Genomic DNA, 20,600 nt, shown 5'->3' on the forward strand with positions numbered 1-20,600 from the left:
GCTATACCCAAGTGCACTACACACCAATTAAGATTCTCTGTAATGCTGGTACACGGCCAACAGTGGTCTTTATATGATGAGGGCCCAGATGCTAAAAACTCTGGGAAAGAACAGAAAATGTGATTTACTGTTACAATGACCCTCCCCATTGCAGCAATATCTTAACAATTTATTATATGCATTTAGTAGCAAAGAACAACAAAATGGGACAGTAAATTCTGAAACCATCTTTAACATAACCTTGAATTTGTTATGGTACAAATTTCACACTGTGAACAAGCAAGCAGGGCCCACATTCCTCTCAACCTCTAAGACTGTGGAATCTGGACTAAGCCATATATAATGGGAGGACAAAGGCCCAAAAATAGGGACAATTTTTAAATATTACTCTTACAAACATAGAAAGTTGATAGGGTGCCACAGTGGTACAGTGGTTAGCATTATAGCCTCACATCAAGAGGGTCTCCAATTCAATTCTCAGCTGGAGTGCCTTCTGTGTGGAGTCTGCATGTCCTCCCTGCAGTCACGTGGGTTTCCTCCAGATGCTCTGGTTTCCTCCCACATTCTAAAGACATGCATTGGCCATAGGTGAGAGTGTGTGCGCGAATGAGTGGTGCGAATGAACTACCATGGCAGGGATGGCCACCGAGCAATGTAAACCTTGGCTCAAGATGATTGTCACTGCTGAAGTAACACCCCAACCCCATGTGCAAAATGGGAAAAGGGGTTGAGGATGGATGGATGCATGGAAACATTGAAAGTTGACAGAATAACAGATTTTGCATTAGCATGAATTTTCTGAAGAGAATGAAGTCTGAACTCAAACATCTGTCATTATTTTCTGACTTCAATCCTGAATGATTTGCCAGTGATTTGCCAGAAAACCAAAATTTTATGAGGAGTAGACCAAAAATATGAGGCAAAAATCTGGACATTCTGAGAAAATCTGCACAGTTGAGAGGTATGAGCAGGGGTCAGTGAACACACCAATGTAAAGCTAAGAAGATCTCAACTAAAGTAACAGACACCAGATATAGCATTTTTTTAGGATAAATATTTTGAAACTACACAATGCCACCCTAAACCCACCACACACAAATCAGAACAAAATACATATGTTAAGGCTCTAAACCACAAAGGTCTACTGCATGTAAACTAAAATAGAATTAGCTTCACCAACCTCACAAACACACAACCTGCTCTGGTAAAGTTTTTAGTCCTATCCAGAAGAGAAGATGCTGCTAAAACTGGATAATTATTAGGGCCTATAAGATACTGCATGACAACTGTAAAGAATCAATCTGAGGAGCTTAGAAAAAAGATAAGGAAGACAAACTAGAAAAGCAATTTACAATGGAACAATGGCAGGACATATGTATAGCTCCCGAGTATACAACAAAGTCCAGAAGGTTTAGGATTTTTGCTTGAAAGTATTTGCATAGGTATTTTTATATCCCAAGCAGACTTTAAAGAATTTTCCCTCAGACAGGTGGATATGTGATGGAGAGAAAGACGTAACTGGGAACATTTTTTTGGGAGTTCAATCAACTGTTCAGTCTTAGCCTCCATACAGGTTTAGTATCAAGCAAGTGAAGAACAGATACAGCCATTCCCATGCATAAGGGAGGACCATCCACAGACCCAGGCTATTACAGACCCAAAAGTCTGACCAGCCTCATATGCAAAGTCATGGAAAGACTTATCTCGGATTTAATCAATCAGGACATAGGGGACCTCCAAAAATTGGACATGTCTGAGTTTGGATTTGTCAAAGGCAGGTCATGCTTATGCAACCTGGTAGATTTTTTTTGAAATGGTCACCAAAGCAATGGATAGAGGCAAAATACCACACATCTCTAACTGGCTAAAGCATTTGGCACAATTCCCCACTCATGCATAGTAAAAAAGTTAAACTATGAATAAACTCCTGTATCACACTCTGGATTGCCAACTGGCTCACAATAGGACATGGGTTTCTGTGCTGGGATCTCTCCTGTTTGACATCTACTTTTCTGAAGTAAAAGCCAATACCAAAGGGCTCAAGCTAACCAAGTTTGCAGAATTCTGCAAGTTAAGAGCACTCACTGAATCCTCAAATGATTTAACCATCCTGCAGAAGGATTTACCTGAATAAATAACTGGTGTCAAAATCATAAATGCTAACAAATGCATTATTGTATCCTTTGGGAAGGCATCTACCTCAGGGAACTACCTATACCATATTATCAATACACCCAACAGAGCTGACCCAGTTGTTTGGGATTTGTGAACTTATTTGGATAGTGACCTAATTTTTCACCATGTGTCCACTGTTGTAAGAAAGTCCATTTTCAATGCATAACTTATAAATAAAGGGACTGCACTTATCACACACTTTTCAGCAACTCATTTTTGGACTAATAAAAAGGTAGTCAAAAAAAAGGAAACCCTATGATCCAGTTTTTACATTTTTATTAGGTATATTGTCAGTATTTAATGTAACTGATAATCATACCCCAGTACATCATTCAGTAACTACATGCTACCTACGACTGATGTTAAATTTTGCAGCATAAAGATCAAACAAATTCTCAAACGTTTTTAATTACATTTAGATGGACAGCTGTCATTACATTTCAGCAATTAGATAAATCAAAGATGAAATGCGCAGCTATTAAAATGTTTATCTAGCTGTTCCTAATTAACATGCTATTTATTTGTATATGTAGTGTTTTTTTAATTACTATGTAATTTCTTCAGTTTATTTATTCATTCATTAACCTACTGAAACTCATTAGGCAGAAGTGCTTCTTTTCAAGACTTGACCTAAAAGCAATCAAGTAGCTTGCATACTGCAAAAAAAAGTATTTAGTTGCAGTCTGACAGAAATAAAACTAAACCTACAGAAAGTACAGTTGTGTAAAATCTTACCATAATGTTAGATGTCCTTCTCTTCTATATGCTGCAATATCCATAACATGAGGGAGTCTGCCTCTGGTTGATTTAATATGTCTGGCATTTTCAAAAGATAGCTGCTACTGCAAAGGTACGTGTGATAGCCCACATCACTCAGCATATGTCGGCCATAAACGGACATCAGGTATAAAGTGGACGTCAGCATGCACCTACCTCAGAACTGGATGCCGCCGGGAATCAGCGAATATGGAGTGAGTACTCAGGAGTCAGGTAAGCGTCAAGGGGAAGGCAGGGTGGGAGACTTTACAGCAGCATATAGAAGAGAAGTACATCTAATGTTATGGTAAGATTTTGCAAATCTATACTATGTCCTTCTAGTCATATGCTGCTGCTGTATCAATAACATGAGGGAGAATGCAAAAGCTCATGCTATTAATGATTGTGTGGGGGAGCAGAGATATTTTCCACAAAGCCATGAAGAATGGCCCTGGCAAATTCTGCTCTGGACCTGGAAATGATATCCAACTTATAGTGCTTGGTGAAGGTGTGGACAGATGACCATGTAACTGCCTCTAAAATGGCAGCTGCATCCAGGTACTTAAAGAAGGCATCAGACAGAGGAGGACACAGCCCTAGTAGAGTGTGCCCTCACTGGGGAGGGAAGCCTTTTGCTATGTGCTGTGTAGCAAAAAGAAATAGATTTAGAGATCCAAGAAAAAACGGTTTGCTTGAAAACAGGAAGTCCCAGGGCTCTTGGGTGATAGCAGACAAAGAGCCTATCTGATTTATGAATGGATCTGGTTTTGGCCAAACAGTATCTTAGTTGTCTTTGAACATCTAAGGAGTGAAGGATCTTTTCCCTTGAGGTCTGTGGCAAAGGGAAGAAGGTAAGGAGACTGATGGCCTGATTCAGAAAAAGCTCATTAACTACTTTGGGCATGAAGGAAAGATTACTACACAAGTAGACCCTGTCCTTGTGGAAAACTAAAAAGGAGGAGAGGCCGTGAGGTCTTGCAGTTCCGAGACCCGCCTGGCTGAAGTAATGGCCACTAAGAGAATGGGTTTCCATGTGCTGTGTTAGAGAGTGCAGTCCTTAGCTGCCTCAAAGGGAGTAATGTCAACTCCAAAGGAGGGGTGAGAGGTAAGCATGCTGAGATGGCAGACAGGTGTGCCTTAATGGAAGAATATGACAAGCCAGACATCATCAGTTCACACAGGCAAGACAACACTACTGGGACTGTACAACCAGTGGTTGAAAATTTTATTTTAGACACCAAACAGAAAACATTTTCCACTTAGATAATTAGGATTTTCTGGTAGTGGATTTTCTGGACTCCTGCAGAACCTGAAGCACGTCCTCAGTAAAGAGGTTTCTAAAGGGAATCAATGCCCTATCACCTACAGTGTAAGGTTCAGTGTGGAAATTTGGGGGTGTATGAGGGTTCCCTTCTCCTGTGTGAGCAGGTCCATCCTGTGGGGTAACTTGTGGTGACTGCCCTTGGCTAAGTGATGTAGAAGGGGGAACCAATGCAGCCTTGGCCAATAGGCGGTCACCAAAAAGATTTGAGGCTGTTTTCCCTGAATCTTCAGTAGAACTTTTTGAATGAGAGGAAAGGGAAGAATGCATAAGTGAACATCCCCTTCATGGGAAGGAAAAAGCATCCACCTTTCACGCCCCAGGAAAAGGTATCCTGGAGCACAAGGCTGGGAAATGGGGAGGCAAAAAGGTCTATTTGAGGTATACCCCATCAATGGACCAGGTCCAGGAACACATCCCTGTTGAGCGTCCACTCGTGGAATTGAGTCATGGTCCTGCTTAGAACATCTTCCATCACATTCTCTGCAGAAGATATATAAATGGCCAAGGCATACTTGTCTCTGAAGGTCTACCTCCCAAACCTGTAGAGCTAGTCTACATAGGAGGTAAGACTATGCCCTCCCCTGTTTGTTGATGTACCAGAGCATCATGGTATTGTCTGTGTACCATCTCAGTACACCTGGGAGAATCTGAGCCTTGAATATTTGAAGGGCAAATATCAAGGCTCTCATCTCCTTGATATTGATGTTTTCCCTCTGTTGGGAAAGGGTCCAAGAATCTCTCACTCTCCACTCTCCTAGTCAGAGTCTGAAGTGTCTGTGTACAGATCCTGCTTTGGGGAGGGTGGAAGTAGGGGAAGACCTGGATTGGCAGAGATCTGAGCAATCCAACAGTTTAATTCCCTGGAAAGGCAGGGGAGCAGGGGTACCATAAACTCCAAAGGGTGCAGGTGTCGTTTCCAGATTGTCCTTAGGTACTACTGAAACTTCCCCATATGCAGCCTTGCTAAGGATAACATGGGAATAGTGGAAGCCACGAATTCCAGGAGCCTCAAAAACTCCTTGGCAGACAGGGCTTGGAGAGGGAGAATTCCCTGGAAGTAAGAAATGACGGACATGATCTTGTCTGGGGGAAGGCCAGCCATCATCCATCCTGTTAGAATCCTGCATCCTAAGAACACACAATCCTGAGAGGGAGTCAGGGAGGATTTTTTAAGGTTTATGGTAAACCCCAGACGTCTCAAGAGAGAGATGGTGAAGTCCAGGTGCTGCTGTACCAACTGTGGAGATAATGCCTGGATGAGGATATCATCCAGATAAGGGAAGATCTGGAACTCCTGCATTCTGGCAAAGACAATGACTGGGGCTAGACACTTCGTGAACACTTTTGGGGCTGTAGAAAGACCAAATGGCAAAGCACAGAATTGAAAATGTGCAGAACCCACTGAAAAACAAAGAATTTCCAGAAAAGTGGGTGGACTGGAATATGCAGGTAGGCACCCTTTATATATAAGGACAACATGTAAGCTTGGAGATGGAGAAGGATAGGGGGAAGGAGGGTAGGAAGGGTTAGCATCTGAAAGGAGGGGACCTTCCGAAAGGTATTTAGGTGGGACAAATCTAAGATTGGTCTCCAGAGACTTTCCTTCCTGGGGACCAGGAACATTCTGGAGTAGAATCCATTTCCTCTTAATTGAGAGGGAACTTCTTGAACTGTGCCTTGAGAAAGAATGGCCCGCAGGACCTGGGGAAAGAAAGCCATTTGGTCTCGAGGGGGTTGAGGAATGCCTCTGAAGGTTGATCTGGAATCCCACACCATGAAATAACCTTGGTTTATGATTGAGAGGACCCAAGAGTCCTGGGTTACCCATTTCCAAGCAGTGAAGGACCGGAAGAGATGCTGAGAGAAAGGGGTGTTTGGGCTTAATGCCTGGTAGTCACAGACGGTTTACTATCAATAAGTAGAAAGTTAAAATAAAATGTGTACGTATTAGCGAAGTGTTTCGCCGAATGTACACATTTCCGTATGTACCTAATGTCGAAAACAGCTGTTAATTGTCGAAAATGTCGCTCGCAACATTTTCGACAATCAACAGCACTCCCACCCTTCCCTTAACTCCCTACCTAGCTAGCCTAAACTCACATTTATGCAGGGGGGCAAGCCCCACTGCCCCCCACACCCCCCTAACTTAATATTCCAACTCCGAGATTGCACTACAGTGAGGAAAGGGATGTATTTCCCTAACCGCACTGTACCGCAATCCTCTTACATGAGCGAACGTTATAATTGCGAATGCACAGTCCATTCGCAATACTAACGTTCGCTCACATAACCTGCCGAACTATGAAGTATTCGAACATATGTTGTTCGAATACTTCATAGCCGTGCAATTGCACGGCGGCATTTTGATAGTAAACCGTCACAGACTACCAGGCTTGGCCTGAGAGGTCTGTTTATGAGCTGGAGTAGACGGAGAAGACCTGGGGTGGTCTGCTTCCTAGAATCTTTTTCCCCTTGGGAGGCATGTGTCTGGAGGGCCTTCTCACGAATGTAGTCCTGGCTGGACAGTTCCTCTGGAAGCGGGGAACTGGGAATACAAAAATGTGTCTGAGGTCCTGGAGTTATTTGTCTTCAGTCTAAAGGGCCTTAAAAAGTTCAGCAGCCGCTGAACCAAACAGGGCCTTGTTGTCTAAGGGTGCATCTATAAGTTTTAATTTGATATCATCTGGCAGACGCTGTAGCCTAGGCCAGGAATGTCTCCTAATAACAGACCCTGAGGCAGCAGCCCTAGATGAAGCCTTCACAGTGTCATAACTGCACTTTATAGAATGCTTAGTAACTTGGCTGCAAGAATGTAACAGGCTAGAGACCTTAGCTTTATTGGGGGAATCAGGAAGGTCATTTAAAACTGGCAGAGGAAAAGTCACAATGATTGGCACCATCATTCCAAGAAAAAACACTACCATCCACTGGCTCCTCTTCATCAGTCACTTATGCCCCCATGCCCCTGTACAGGCCCCTTCTGTTTCCACCCCTAAAGGCATATGTCTGGCTGATACTTCCTCTGATGAAGGGGACTCCTCAGGGGATGAATCCCTTACTTATACCTCCCAAATTGGACCCCCTCTTAGCTATGAGTCTCCAGAGGAGTCAAATGATACAGATTTTCCAGGGGAAGACATTACCTTTTGGGAAACTGTTGTTCAAATAAAGGACTTTTTTAAATGGGACTGCAGTCAGGTTACTGAGACTCAAAAGAGGTGCTATGACCTCTTACAAATGGAGTCCCCAAACCCGTCTGCAGTTCCTCCTGTTCATCCTGCCTTTTTGGATGCATTTCTGGCTGCATCTAAAGCCCCAGATTCTCAACCCCCTGCACCCAAGCGCCCAGACAGATTTTACAAAGTCCCTGAAGATGTAAAATCTCTCTTCAAGGCTCCTTCTGCAGATCCTTCCACTATTTCTGTGGCTGAAGACAAAACGTCCAAACTTTTCCCTTCCACTGTCCTTCTTCCTTCAGATAAGGAAAGCAGAATTATGGAGAGACTGGGCAAACAAGTCTATACCTCTGCCACCTTAGCTGTCAGAGCCATATGTGTTTGATAATTTATGGCTCTGACAGCTAAGGTGGCATAGGTATAGACTTGTTTGCCTGGTCTCTCCGTAAGACCAGTTAATTTGTTGGAGGAGTGTTACAATAGTTTCAGGAGAAAGTTTGTTTTGCTGTGGACTATACAACAGATGTCTCTAGGGGGACAAGAGTGATGTTTTATCAGACAGGTACGTAAGGTGGTAACTCAGGCTGTCTGGAAGACAGCCTGAGTTACAAGAGTTTGAGTTATTATTAGTAAGAGCCCAGCCTAGGGTAGATTGTTTATTGCTGCATTTCTTGATCCTGGTTGGATTAAGAATTACCTGAGAGAAGCCATGAAGGTTAATATAGTTTGAGGGGCTGTTAGAGGAGAATGTGTCCCAGTCAAGGTTAAAATCTCCAATTATAACAGTTTCCTGTCTTAGTACACCAGCTTAGGAGGTCTTCTACAGCAGAAGGGATGTTGCCTGGGGGAAGGTAGATGGCTATGATAATAATATTTTTGTTACGGTTTATTTAGAGGTGGTTGATTAGTATTTCTATGTTTGATAGGATAGGGGAGCTAATGTCTAGGCATTCAAGTTTAAGATTATCTTTATATAACATTGCCACACCACCACCACATTTATGGGTCCTGTCTTGTCTTTGGATATTGCAGCCTAGTGGCAGGATTTCCTGATCTACAATGTGTGGCTTGAGCCAGGTTAAGTTGGATATATGTGGTGAGTACTGAGCAAGAGTTGCTCACTACTCCACATGTGGAGAAATCTTTCCACTTTTCTTTGTGTAATACATGCAGAGGGCTTCCAAACTGCTACTGAGATTTGTGCTCTTTTTAAGAGGCCAACAGACTGCAGTATCAAGTCTACCCGAACAGCCAAACCCTGAAATTAAGTTTGATTCTGCAAATTAGGTTAAGAAGGACAAAGAATGAGTAAACAAAAATGGGACTCCCTTTCCATAATGAATGGTAACCAAGTACTAACTGGCTGCCCTGGGACAACTTGAATGAGTTTAAAGTGAAGGAATAGAAGCAGTAGGAACAAGGCCATTCATTTGAAGGTGCTTTCACCATCCATTCCTTGCATCTCTGGAGCAAACATGCATAGGGTAGAAAGTGGAGTGCAACAGTGCTTCAGTTCAGACCACAAATGTAATACTGGCATTCCTTTCTGAATACCATTAAAGCACTGAAGAACCAAATGTGCCTCATAACACTTTGTACCTGGGCAGCTGCCCCCTTCACCCCATCCTGTGCTGGTTGAAGTCTACACCCTTTGGCCATAGTGAAGAAGTTCAATGTGTTCATGTGAAAGGGCTCAGTTAGTGGAAAGCTGGCTGGGCTAGGATAAAATAGAACACATAGATAGAAACTCCCCTTTCTAGGAAATGGGGCTTGGGAAATATTGGCACATAAATTACACTAAGTGGCTGAAACATGCTTTGTTAGTATACAGCTTCCAGCTTGGATAGGAAAGAAGGGGTCTATATTAGATGAACGAAAGTTCATCTTAGCGAACACTCACATGAACGAATATCCAGACACTTGAAACTGCAATTGTGGGGGGCTGCACCCCCCCCCCCAAATATATATTCCAACTCTGAGATCACACTACAGTGAGGAAAGGGCAAATATTCCCATCTTCACTGTACCACGATCTCGCAACTGTGGTTTCGAGTTCCACAATATTCGCTTGCGTTCACTAAGATGAACTTTTGTTCATCTAATATAGACCTGAAAGAGGACATAATGGACGTATGTCTCCATATCTTGCAAGGAGAATGGAAAAAACACAAACCAGTCTGCTTAGCTCATCTGATGCAGTTCCCACCCACCTGCCCTAACTTTCTCACAGCCTGAGAGTCCAGACCCATCTCTTCGATCTTTATGAAAAATATAGTGGCACTGACCAGTAGCCAAGGTTACATTCTTCAGCATCCTACAGTGAAAATGTGGATGGGGAGTTTCTGAAAAAGTAAGAAGTATAGCTTGGAAATCATTACTGGATGATGAGAAATGTCAAAGAAAGTTATGACCAAGAAGAAAGGATCAATGGTCAGTACAGGGTTGGACATTCTTTGGGAGAGTACAAGGAACATGGCAGGGCATTTAAAACATACTTAAAGTCTAGTACTTTGGTCTTGGTACTGGCTAGTGTCACCATAGCATAAGAAAGGACTACAGTGAACAATATTCACAATGCCCCAGCAGATCCTCCACCCTCATGTTCTGGGTTCATTTGTCATTACTGAACATCAAATCTATAGTGTTCCTACACTTGAGTAGTTCCATTGCTAACTAAGCCAAAGGTTGGCCTCAGTGAGGGTTTCATCATTAGATGTTCCATTTTGCTGACAGCAGCAGGCACTGTCCATGCCAGACCCAAGTAAATTAAAAACACTAGCTAATATCACAGGAACATAATCTTTAATATGCTCTATCGAACCCTATTTTCTTACAGATGATGGGTGATATTTACACTAACCTCAACAATGACATAACCCTCAATGTCCTCTATGAGATGCTGTCAGATACATTATCTGATTTCTCTCTCTTTCTCTCTTCCTGTATACACAAAATCTCATTACATACCCATACATCACCTCTTCTGCCACTTGCTACAGAAAATGGTACTCTGAAAATCCCTCACTTTCTTCATCACTATATAAATGACATGCTCTCGGAAATGACTGCCACATCAAAATTCCTTACAATCATCAGTGCTCAACATTCATTTGCCTTTTTAGAAGGTTTCTGATATTTAACTCTCAAAACAACACCTTGCACTTCACTTTCTTTCTGTCTCTGCTGGCACCCTTCTCATCCAGGTCTCAACTGCAGTTCTCCTACCAAGTGTTCCCAGTGGGGCTGGGGAAGACTATAGATGTCTTTCTCTAGATTCCTGAGTTACATGAGAATCCTGTATAAAGAAGGCAGGGACAGGTAAAAATGAATCTTACACAAAATGCAGGTAGAAGTAAGTGTACATAAAGTTATACAAACCATTATGAATACACAAGATGAAGAACTACCCACTTTAACTGCTTCACTACAGATTAGGGAATGTCTGCTTTTATACTGTTCATCATACTGGAAGGCAAATACAGACTATGACCACAATGGCATACAAATCAACACAAATATCATGCCCATCTAGCACCCCAAAGCATGATCATAGTTCATATTCACTGCAATGATGACAGAAGCTACAAAACCTTTTCCACACTACCAGTGAAGACTAACTCTCACTTGTTGCAAAGAAAACAACTGGTTGTCTCTCTTATCAGACTCAGTAATAGAGACAAGACAAGAGAAAGCAGATAACCAAGTAGCTGAAACAGCAAGAAGGTATATTACCACTAAAAGCGATGAAAACTTCCTGGCTGCACAGAGGCCATTTTCAGATAACATTTATTTCGTGAAAAAGCATAACCACTCTACATAACTGAAAGCAGCAAGTTACATGGGCATCTCACATGGGATGTTTCTGTACAGCAATTTACAAGACATAAAACAAAGCAAAATTATATGTAGACTCATTTTCCTTTCAATTTCAAATGTAGTAGATTCATTACTTACTTTTCTTTCCATCCATGTCAGCATGAATTTTGCGAGCAAGAAAACCTGTTTTATAGACTGCAGCATTAGGATCCCGGGGAATATCCTGGAAGGGATTACGGCTGTTCCCAATCCGACTACTGTTCTTTGATGCTGTGCTTTCAGACTTGTCATCAGCAAGTTCGGACAGGGACTTTTTTAACTCCTCCTCATCTCTGAAGAAAAGAGAGAACTTGTAAGGGAAAAGGCATGACTTGAACTGCTCTAGCACCAGATATTTGTTCTGTAATGAAGCTTTCTTAACACTTAGCACTCTTTCTTGTTTGGCAATACACGTAATAAATAATCATAAAACACATCACAACCTATTACAGACAATTCAAAGCACAGATATCCAAAGGGTAGATGTAAGTACAGTGTTGCAGTGAAGAAATGTGGAAGTGCATTAGACACAGAAAATATGAAATGCATCCTTGCACTTAGCATTTAAGTTCATGAATTTAAAATAAACAAGAAAAAAAAAGAAAAGAGTGAAAGAAAAATTATTTAAAAAATTACAGAGTTATAATAAATGTTTCCAAGACGGTTCTGTTGCTGTATTCAGAAAACAATAAAGACTATTATCTATGAACTAACTACTCAAGAAATGTACCAGAACATTTTAATGCCGTCAATAGATTGAGAAAAAAAATTCTAGCAACAGAGTTCAAACCAGCAATTCTGCAAGAATATTTTCTGAGATTGCAAGAAACCTTTACAGACATTGATAGTACTTGGTGGGAAAAGCAGGACAGACAGATCTTTAGAATACATTATTTTCTCTACCCGAAGAAATCCAGTCTCATTTGATTCTGATGCTAAAATTAGATTAACATTGAAAACAGGCAGAAGAAAGGAAAAAAAACAGCTGCTAGTATTAGCCAGTTATTCTTTAATGCCTTGATGTTATGCAACATAACTAACAGCCTAGACATTATCAACATGTATGCTAAGACAAATTATAAACTTTGTGGGACAAAAATTGTAGCTCAAACGTTATGTCAAACTCAAGAGCTAGTAGGAGTCAAACCTAGATGACATGCACTAAAAAGGGAAATAAATAGCATTTGAAGGGGTGAGATTCCTAACAGTCCATGTTTCAAGAGTGACAGTTTTTAAAGTGTATCAAAAAAAAAAAAAAAAAAAAAAAAAAACAGATATTTGTCAGGAATGATTTCAGCTCTTTCTGTATGGGTACAGACTTTATTTGGTATCGGTTGTAACAATCTGTGCAGTATATCCCACCACCAGACCATAACTTGAAGGACAGTCTAGTGATTTATACACCTTAACTGCAGACTTATTATAGGATCACTCTGTGTATAAGTTAAAAAGGCGAATATTTTTTATCTTGTCATGATGTTGTACAAAGTTCAAAGCTGCCATCAGCACAGTAATAAATTATTACTAATTCTATTTTTTATATAACCCTGAATATCCTCATGGGGGCAGACATACTGACGTGATCTTGTTTTCCTGAAAAGCTACTTCTTATCCACAATGCACTGTGACAGCAGAGCCAATGAGCTTATAATGCCTTAGTAACTCTAAGTAAACAGAAATAATGTTAAATCTGAGAATCCTCAGCAGAAGTGTCAGTGACATATTTGCTGTGACTTTTACAGATTTGCTATCCTGCATATGTATTGCATAGTCTTTACAAATTGCTTGGTGAGGTGACAGTAAACAGATGAATTAACAAGCCTTTTGTACACTGACTTTGAGTTTCAGGTATTGTCTCAACACTCCCCCACCTTACTCTTCCCAGTCAGCCAGGGTATTGTTAATTCCTGCCTTACAACACCTCAGCTAATAAGTCAATAATAATTGTCAGTATGCATCTAAAACATCATTGTGCCTGGTCCTTCTAGCAAACATATTCATTTCTAATCTTTATGTCTTTTTTTGCATCAGTTTTAAAGTAAATTAGACAATTTATTTATGAATCTTAAGTATACATAGAAAAAAGTACCCAGAAATGATCCCAGCGAAATAGTGCTTGAAATGCATACTTGGAGTTCACACAAAAATCTATGCACAGTTTTAAATAAAACAAGTTTTGTCTGCTTTTTCTTAACAGTAACTACTTCAGCAACTTATGACATTCCTTTCTACTTTCTTCTATAACCATTGTTTCACGTTGCACTTATTCCCACGTTTAAATTATGCATTATATTGGTGGTATTCAGAACTATGCAAAGGCTTAATTAATCTATAAATAACAACAGAGGTATGAATCCTTACATTCTGAATAGCTTTATGATCCTGGAAAATACAAACAAAATGCAACTAGAGATACCTTACAATGTGAGTTTTTCTTTAACAAGAAACTTTCAGAAATGAAAGGTGAAATGCTGTAGTGAGACCAATTCATAAAGATTTTTTTATATAGTTCTAACATGGTGTGCATTTAGGAAGCTGACTAGGATAGAAATGTCACAGAGGGAAAGAAACTGCTAAATCATGCTTTGTAATATATGGAAGTGTACCAATCACGATCATTCTGTAGAGATAAATATACACTCTGCGAAAGGAAATGTTGTGCTTAGAGCGCAGTTGTCATTTAATGCAGGAAGGTAACTAAACAGCAGCACAACTGTAAAATACCTGGATGAGAATTATAACTGAAACTTTACAGTGACATCAGAGAAAAGACTTTTCTTCATACTGCAGTAAATTCAGCATGAAAATACACATTGTTCTTTACTTTGAAATAAACACTGCAATCACAGCTGCAAAAGGTTCCATGTTAGGAAAATTATATTTAACATTCACCCTGAGAAACTGCAATGCCATTATAAATGTTCTTACAGTAAGGTTATGAAGTGCCTATAAAGGAAGAAAAGCTGTACCAGATTTGGTGATCAACGACGGAGGATCAGCAATAGAGAACCATCCATGGGACAATCACTGCTAATGTTTTGCTGCATAAACTAATCTTCCCTGGCAGACAGAAAATACAACCATGTTTAAATAATGGTCTTAAAGGAGTACAATGCCTCTAACATAACATTTTCTTTTCTTAAAGTATATTTTTCTCTTTACAGAATGGTCATCATACATTCACATATTAAAAAGTATGACTTAGTAGTTCTATCCCCTCTAAGGCATCCCTATCAGCTTCCTCATAAAATACCATCTTTTTTTTTTTTTTTAATTCTCTTTATTGTTTTATTTCATAAAACCACCAACACAACATACTATACATTAAATTACAAAAATACGACTACACACATGAAAACATCATAAACTATGTACAATTTTACATTGCCCATCAATATAAAGAGAGAGAGAAAACAACATAACATTCGGTATTACCTAAACAAGCATGTAATCAAATTAAGATAAGTTCGAAAAGTATTCTCCATAATTCTTTGAGAAAAGGTTTATGCTTCATATTGTGAAATAGGTATTTATGTGCCCTGAGATGTTTAATAGCTAGAGTCTTAAACCCTTCCCAGGATAGAATATGCCTATTTTTCCAATTCACAGAAATATAATATTTAATTAGCATAAAGATAGATATCAGTATTCTGTAATTCCGCTCAGATAAACCTGGAGGTGGGATATGTAGAATAGTGAATTCCCAAGAAAGGGTAAACTTTCCGTAACCAATTTTCTCCAATAAGACTCTCAAGGCACACCATAACTTGTATGTGCATTTGCAACTCCAGAAAACATGTAATATATCATCTGTTTGATTAGGGCAAAATTGACATTGAGGAGGTAAGTTGGGATATATTTTATTAAGTATGTCGGGAGTAAGATACGCATTATTCAAAATCATGAGCTGAGTATATTTAAGTTTTTTTTAAGGGAATGAGTTTAGAACTAATTCTTATGGCCTTAGAGATCTGATTATGGGTGATAGAAGGATTAAGTTTTAACCAAGAATTGGGAAAAATGAGCTCCTTATGCGTTTTAAGTGCCAATATAGCTTTGTAAGTATTTGAGATCATTTTTTTTACTAAGAAACAGATTCCACAGTGTTTTACAGATTGAGATATCCTTATCTGAGACCAAGGGATTTTCCAAACAAATATTTACTAATTCTCTAACTTGTCTTAATACGATTGCATATTTCCTAGGTAAATTCAAAGTAGTTCTTAAGTCTGAAAGAGACTGTTGTTTGAAGGGAAAGAGATCTGAAATAGAAATGTACTTGAGAAGGGGGTATTGATCCAGATTTAACATGTGTCCATTCAATCTTAGATTAGGGTTGAGGTGTATTGGTTGCAGAGTATTAAAGGAATGAAGAAAATTCAGGGAACTAAAGAGGTTTTGAAGTGACCTTATATAAAATTTAATGCCTTTTAGTAGTTTAAGATTACCCAAGTTTTCTTTGTTCAAGAAAGGAAGCGCAGCAGGGTTTATGTTTAAAGATTGGATATAGTTATTGTATAAGATAACCCAAGCAGGGGCCCATGGAGAGAGATCTTTATTGTAGGAGGCAATATTCAGTATTCTGCTTCCATTTATTATCTCATAATATACTTTAAAGTCCGGTAAGCCCAGGCCACCTTGATCCTTGGGGAAAGTAAGTTTCAGATAACTAATTCTAACTGATTTGGGGGCCCAGATAAATTTTGAAAGAAGAGATATAATATTTATAAAGAAGTTATTATGAAGTATACTCATTGATGCATTAAATATATATAAAAATCTAGGAAGGATATTCATTTTAATGATTGCCGTCCTGGCCAAAAAAGGAAGCTTAAGTTTAGTCCATCTGCCTAAGTCACCCTGAACATTCGACCAACATTTAGCCATATTATCCTGATATTGGGCGGAATTCCCTTGGGAGAAAGATATCCCCAAATATTGAAGTTGTAATTTAATGCTAATACCTGTATTAGCAAATATATTGGGGGATGGGGAATATATATTTAACAGAAAAATTAAAGACTTATCTTTATTAAGTTTGTAGTTTGCCAGATTAGAGAAGGTATTAATGGAGGATAGGATTTTAATCGTGTCAGATCCGGGGAGCGTAAAGTAAATGTTTAGGTCGTCTGCGTATGCAGAAAGATAAAGTTTAGTGTTGAAGATAGTAGGTGTAAGATGAAGTGTTTTCTGTTTGATCAAAAGGAATAGTGGTTCAATATACAGGTTGAATAATAATGGGGAGAGAGGGCAACCCTGCCTAGCACCGTTGAGAATTTTAATTCTATTAGATATCTGCTTATTTATTTGTAAAACAGTGAATGCACTAGAATATAAGGTTTTAATTGTATTGATAAATGAGTTTGGAATGTTGTAAAGGGGGAGACTACTGAATAGGAAATCAGTGCTAATACGATCAAAGGCCTTGGAAGCATCAATAGCTACAGCATAAAGGGGGGTTTTATTTAGAGAAGAAAAGGAAATCATAGCTTCCAAAGACAGGGTGTGATCAATTGTTTGTCTGCCCATAATGAAACCAGATTGTTCTGGAGAAACAATGGAGGAGATAACTACCTTCAGTCTATTGGCTAGAACTGTGGCCAAAATCTTCATATCGATATTAACAATAGAAATGGGTCTATAATGCCAAGGGTTTTTGGGATCAGAATTATGTTTTGGAATAAAGATAGTTCTAGAGGCATTCAAATGTATGTCTTTAAAACCAAAGGTGATAATATAGTTATACAAATGGAGCAATGTTTTAGAGATTTTGGAAGTAAATGATTTATAAAATTCTGCCGTAATTCCATCTGGTCCAGGAGATTTGTTAGGTTTAAGGCTATTAATAGCCATAGAGATTTCTTGCATAGAGATTTCCCGATCTAGAAGTTTATTTTGATTCTCGGTCATATTAGGGAAGGTTACATTATTATAAAAATCCTGTAACTCTTCTTTATTTGGGGAATTTTCAGTAAGCCCATATAACTGAGAATATAAGTGTTCAAATACTCCGATGATTTCCATAGTATTCTAATATTCCTTCCCCTGATATGAAATTCCAGAAATAAAGGGAGATGATTTATTCAGGTTAACCACTCTGGCCAGAAATTTAGAGGGTAAATTGGGCCAGATCCGAGTAATTTGCTAAGGATTTTATCTCATGGTATTTTAGGTTCTCCGCTTGCAAAGATAAAAGTTCCTTTTGTAAGAAAATCATTTGTTTCTCCAACTCAAGGGAGTGTTTTTGTTGTATTTCCGTCTCTATCCCATGGAGTTTAGAGGTTATATCAAATTCCTTTTTGTTGAAAAGTTTCTTATAATATGAGGCTTTATTTATGAGAAAACCTCTGATCATTGCCTTGGTTGCAGCCCAAGAGCAGTCTAAAGAAGTCTGAAGAGAACTACTGGATTGGAGAAATTGGTCAAGATAACACTCGACTTGTGAGAGGATTTCTTCCTTCTTAAGAAGGTTAGGGTTTACACGCCACCAAATAGCTATGTACTTTGAGGATCTTGTATCCTGCCATTGAATAGAGACAGAAATCCTTGAGTGATCGGAGAGGCTTCTAGGGTAACTGGTAAACGAAATAGCTAGGTTACTGAATGACGAGGAAATCAGAAAGAAGTCCAATCTAGACCAGCTTTTAGCGCAGTTAGAGAAAAAGATGAATTTGTTATTTTTTCGAGTGGGTTTAAGAAAGATATAAGGATCAAAAAGATTAAAATCCTCCTTCATCTCTGATAGGGAGAGGGTTGAAGCTGAATTGAATTTAGCCTTAGTATTTGTCCTATCATTTTTTGGGTCCTGTAGGGAGTTCCAATCACCTCCAACAATGTAATAATGATTAGGAAATAATACAAGTAAGTCATAAATCTGCGTAATGAAGTTTTGTTGACCTGAGCATGGGGAGTAAATATTAATTACTAAAATGGGTTTGTCAATAAAGGAGCAAGCTGTGACAAAATAACACCATCTACCATCAGTATCTGAGTCAAACTTTACTATGTCATACATAAATTTATTTTTAATTATAATAGCAACACCTGCGCTATTAGATTTGGCCCCTGAAGCTATGATCTTCTTAATCCAAGGTCTCCTCCTGTCTTGGTCCCATTAGTGATCAAGAAAATGGGTTTCTTGGACAAAAACAATATTGGAAGTGGATTTAAGAGTTAGATGCATAAAAAGTTTTTTCTTATTGGAAGCTTGTAACCCTTTGATGTTCCACGATTCTATATCCAACATTTACATGCAAACCTAAGTAAGTTCAAAAAAGTTTAGGATATGGAGAAAATACAGCTACTTATCATTCTTATAAAAAGGTACAAAAAAGATTTGGCAAGTATAAACATCCCTTCCTGCTTTAATCCCGTGCCTAACCACCACCCCCTAAGCCCGGAAGGGGCTGGGATATTAAGGAGTAACACAAGATATAGTAGCCTTTTACAGCAATTCTTAGGTCTCCCCCAAAGGGAGAGACTGTTAAATCCAAGAAAATTATTCCTACAACACCAGAATCTAAAATGCATAACAATCCCAAGCAGTACAAAAATACACTCCAAGCTCAGCTATATTAATGTTCAGAACATAAGATTAACAAACAGTAAGTGTGACAGTTAACATACGACAAGGGGGTTAATAAACCAGGCTTAATTAGTATTTAGCTTAGAATTGCACTCCTAATAAACAACATGTTGTTATACAACTGCCACTAGAATCTAAAGGGGAGAAGCAGCTGTCCCCTTAACTTATCAAACAAGAAAAAAAAAATACCATTTATGATACTTTATTAATAATTCCTGAAATCATATGGGGCACATAATCAACTTTAACCTATAAATCAGTAGATAAATCCTGTGTACTCATGTCAATGCACCCACGACATCACTTATACAAAATAAAAAGCTCACACTGACCTACAAGGAAACATTAGGGTTGCCCTATTATGTCTGAATTAAAAATATTGAAAAACATTAAGCATCCACAGAGTCGAGTTAAGAATATCCCATAAAAATTATCTATAAATCCTACTTTAAAGTGTGAAATGTACCCAAAGAGCCGTTGGCAATATTAAACAGTTGCTATAAAAACTAATATACTGTGTATGTAAGCAGACCGAAGCCGCAAACTGGGTAAATAACTTTACACCTCTGCTAATCAATGAGCCCAGCTCTATGTGCCTAGGTCAAAAAGGAAAAGATCTAAGTAGGGTTAGTTAAACCTTAAAGTGTTAATGTATACCCAGCTGCCAAGAATATATATCAGGGCTCAAAGAACCAGGTGCATAGCCTAAAGATGCAAAGTGCTTCATCGGCTTTTCAGTTGCTTGACCTTTAAATTTAAAAGCTACTTTAGTGTGCTTATGCATATCATAGCTAAAGGCTCAATTTAATGCTGGCACAAATTGACATAAACTCCTCATAAAAATAATATCAAATCAAAAGCCTGAAGTCAAAGAATAAGTAACATACCGCTCAAGGAGCGCAACATACATAGATTATGTCAGCATCGACTGTCCAATAGAGATTATCGTCCTACTAATGATTAAGTTACAGCAGTAGTTCTCGCTGAATGTCTTCATACAAGGCAGAGCTTCTCGAATGTGTGAAGCCTTAAAACGCGGACAGATCTGTTATAGATCAACTCAGTACCAAAAAAAAACAGTACTACCTCTTTAAGAAACGAAATGATTCATGGGATATGCAGGGGTCAAAGTTTCACTGACCAGCAAACAACATGCTGGATATTTATTTTAGTAACTGCAATCTAAAGGGGTAGCACGAGGGAGCTGGACTACAGGACGGCCTTTCAAAGCGCCGATATGTCCCCTGTTCAGCACCGCGGAAAAAAACGATCTAGAAGCAAGGCAAACTGCATCCCTCCAGACTAGCAATCATGTATCGCACAAGACCCCAGGTAAGTTAATGCTTTTGTAGAGCAGGTTCCGGACATTCTTTAAATGCTTGATAGAAGATCGCTGAGGCTTCCTTACTGTTCTGAGCAGATAATTTGGACCCTAGGTAATAAAAAGTCAAAGTATTGGGATATCTCATCTGGAATCTGATCTGTTTCTTAATTAAGTAAGCGCAGAAAGGAGCAAGCTTCTGTCGTTCCATTCTAATCTGAGAAGGAAGCTCGGATGAGAGAGATATTTTAGATCCGTTCCATTCTATAAACTTTTTATTCCGGGCTGTTATTAATAATTTGCTTACATGCTGACAGTTAAGTATCTTCACATAAACTGATCTCGGCTTTGTTTTGTCATAAGGTGGTCTCAGGGCTCTATGGGCTCATTCAATTATTATCTGGTCAG

At 39.0% G+C, this 20,600-nt stretch overlaps 1 protein-coding gene across 1 annotated transcript in view; it reads right to left on the reverse strand.

Moving 5' to 3' along the window:
• The window catches only part of LOC122791395 (PH and SEC7 domain-containing protein 3-like), a 1,011,223-nt gene that overhangs the window by 622,868 nt on the left and 367,755 nt on the right, over positions 1 to 20,600 (reverse strand). The window contains exon 3 of the mRNA XM_044059134.1: positions 11,386 to 11,579. Within this exon, the coding sequence (XP_043915069.1) occupies positions 11,386 to 11,579 (194 nt within the window). The remainder of the gene's footprint in view (positions 1 to 11,385; positions 11,580 to 20,600) is intronic.

This window comes from Protopterus annectens, chromosome 17.part0, assembly GCF_019279795.1.
Source record: "Protopterus annectens isolate FY-2018-M chromosome 17.part0, PAN1.0, whole genome shotgun sequence".
Classification (NCBI taxonomy): Eukaryota; Metazoa; Chordata; order Ceratodontiformes; family Protopteridae; genus Protopterus; species Protopterus annectens.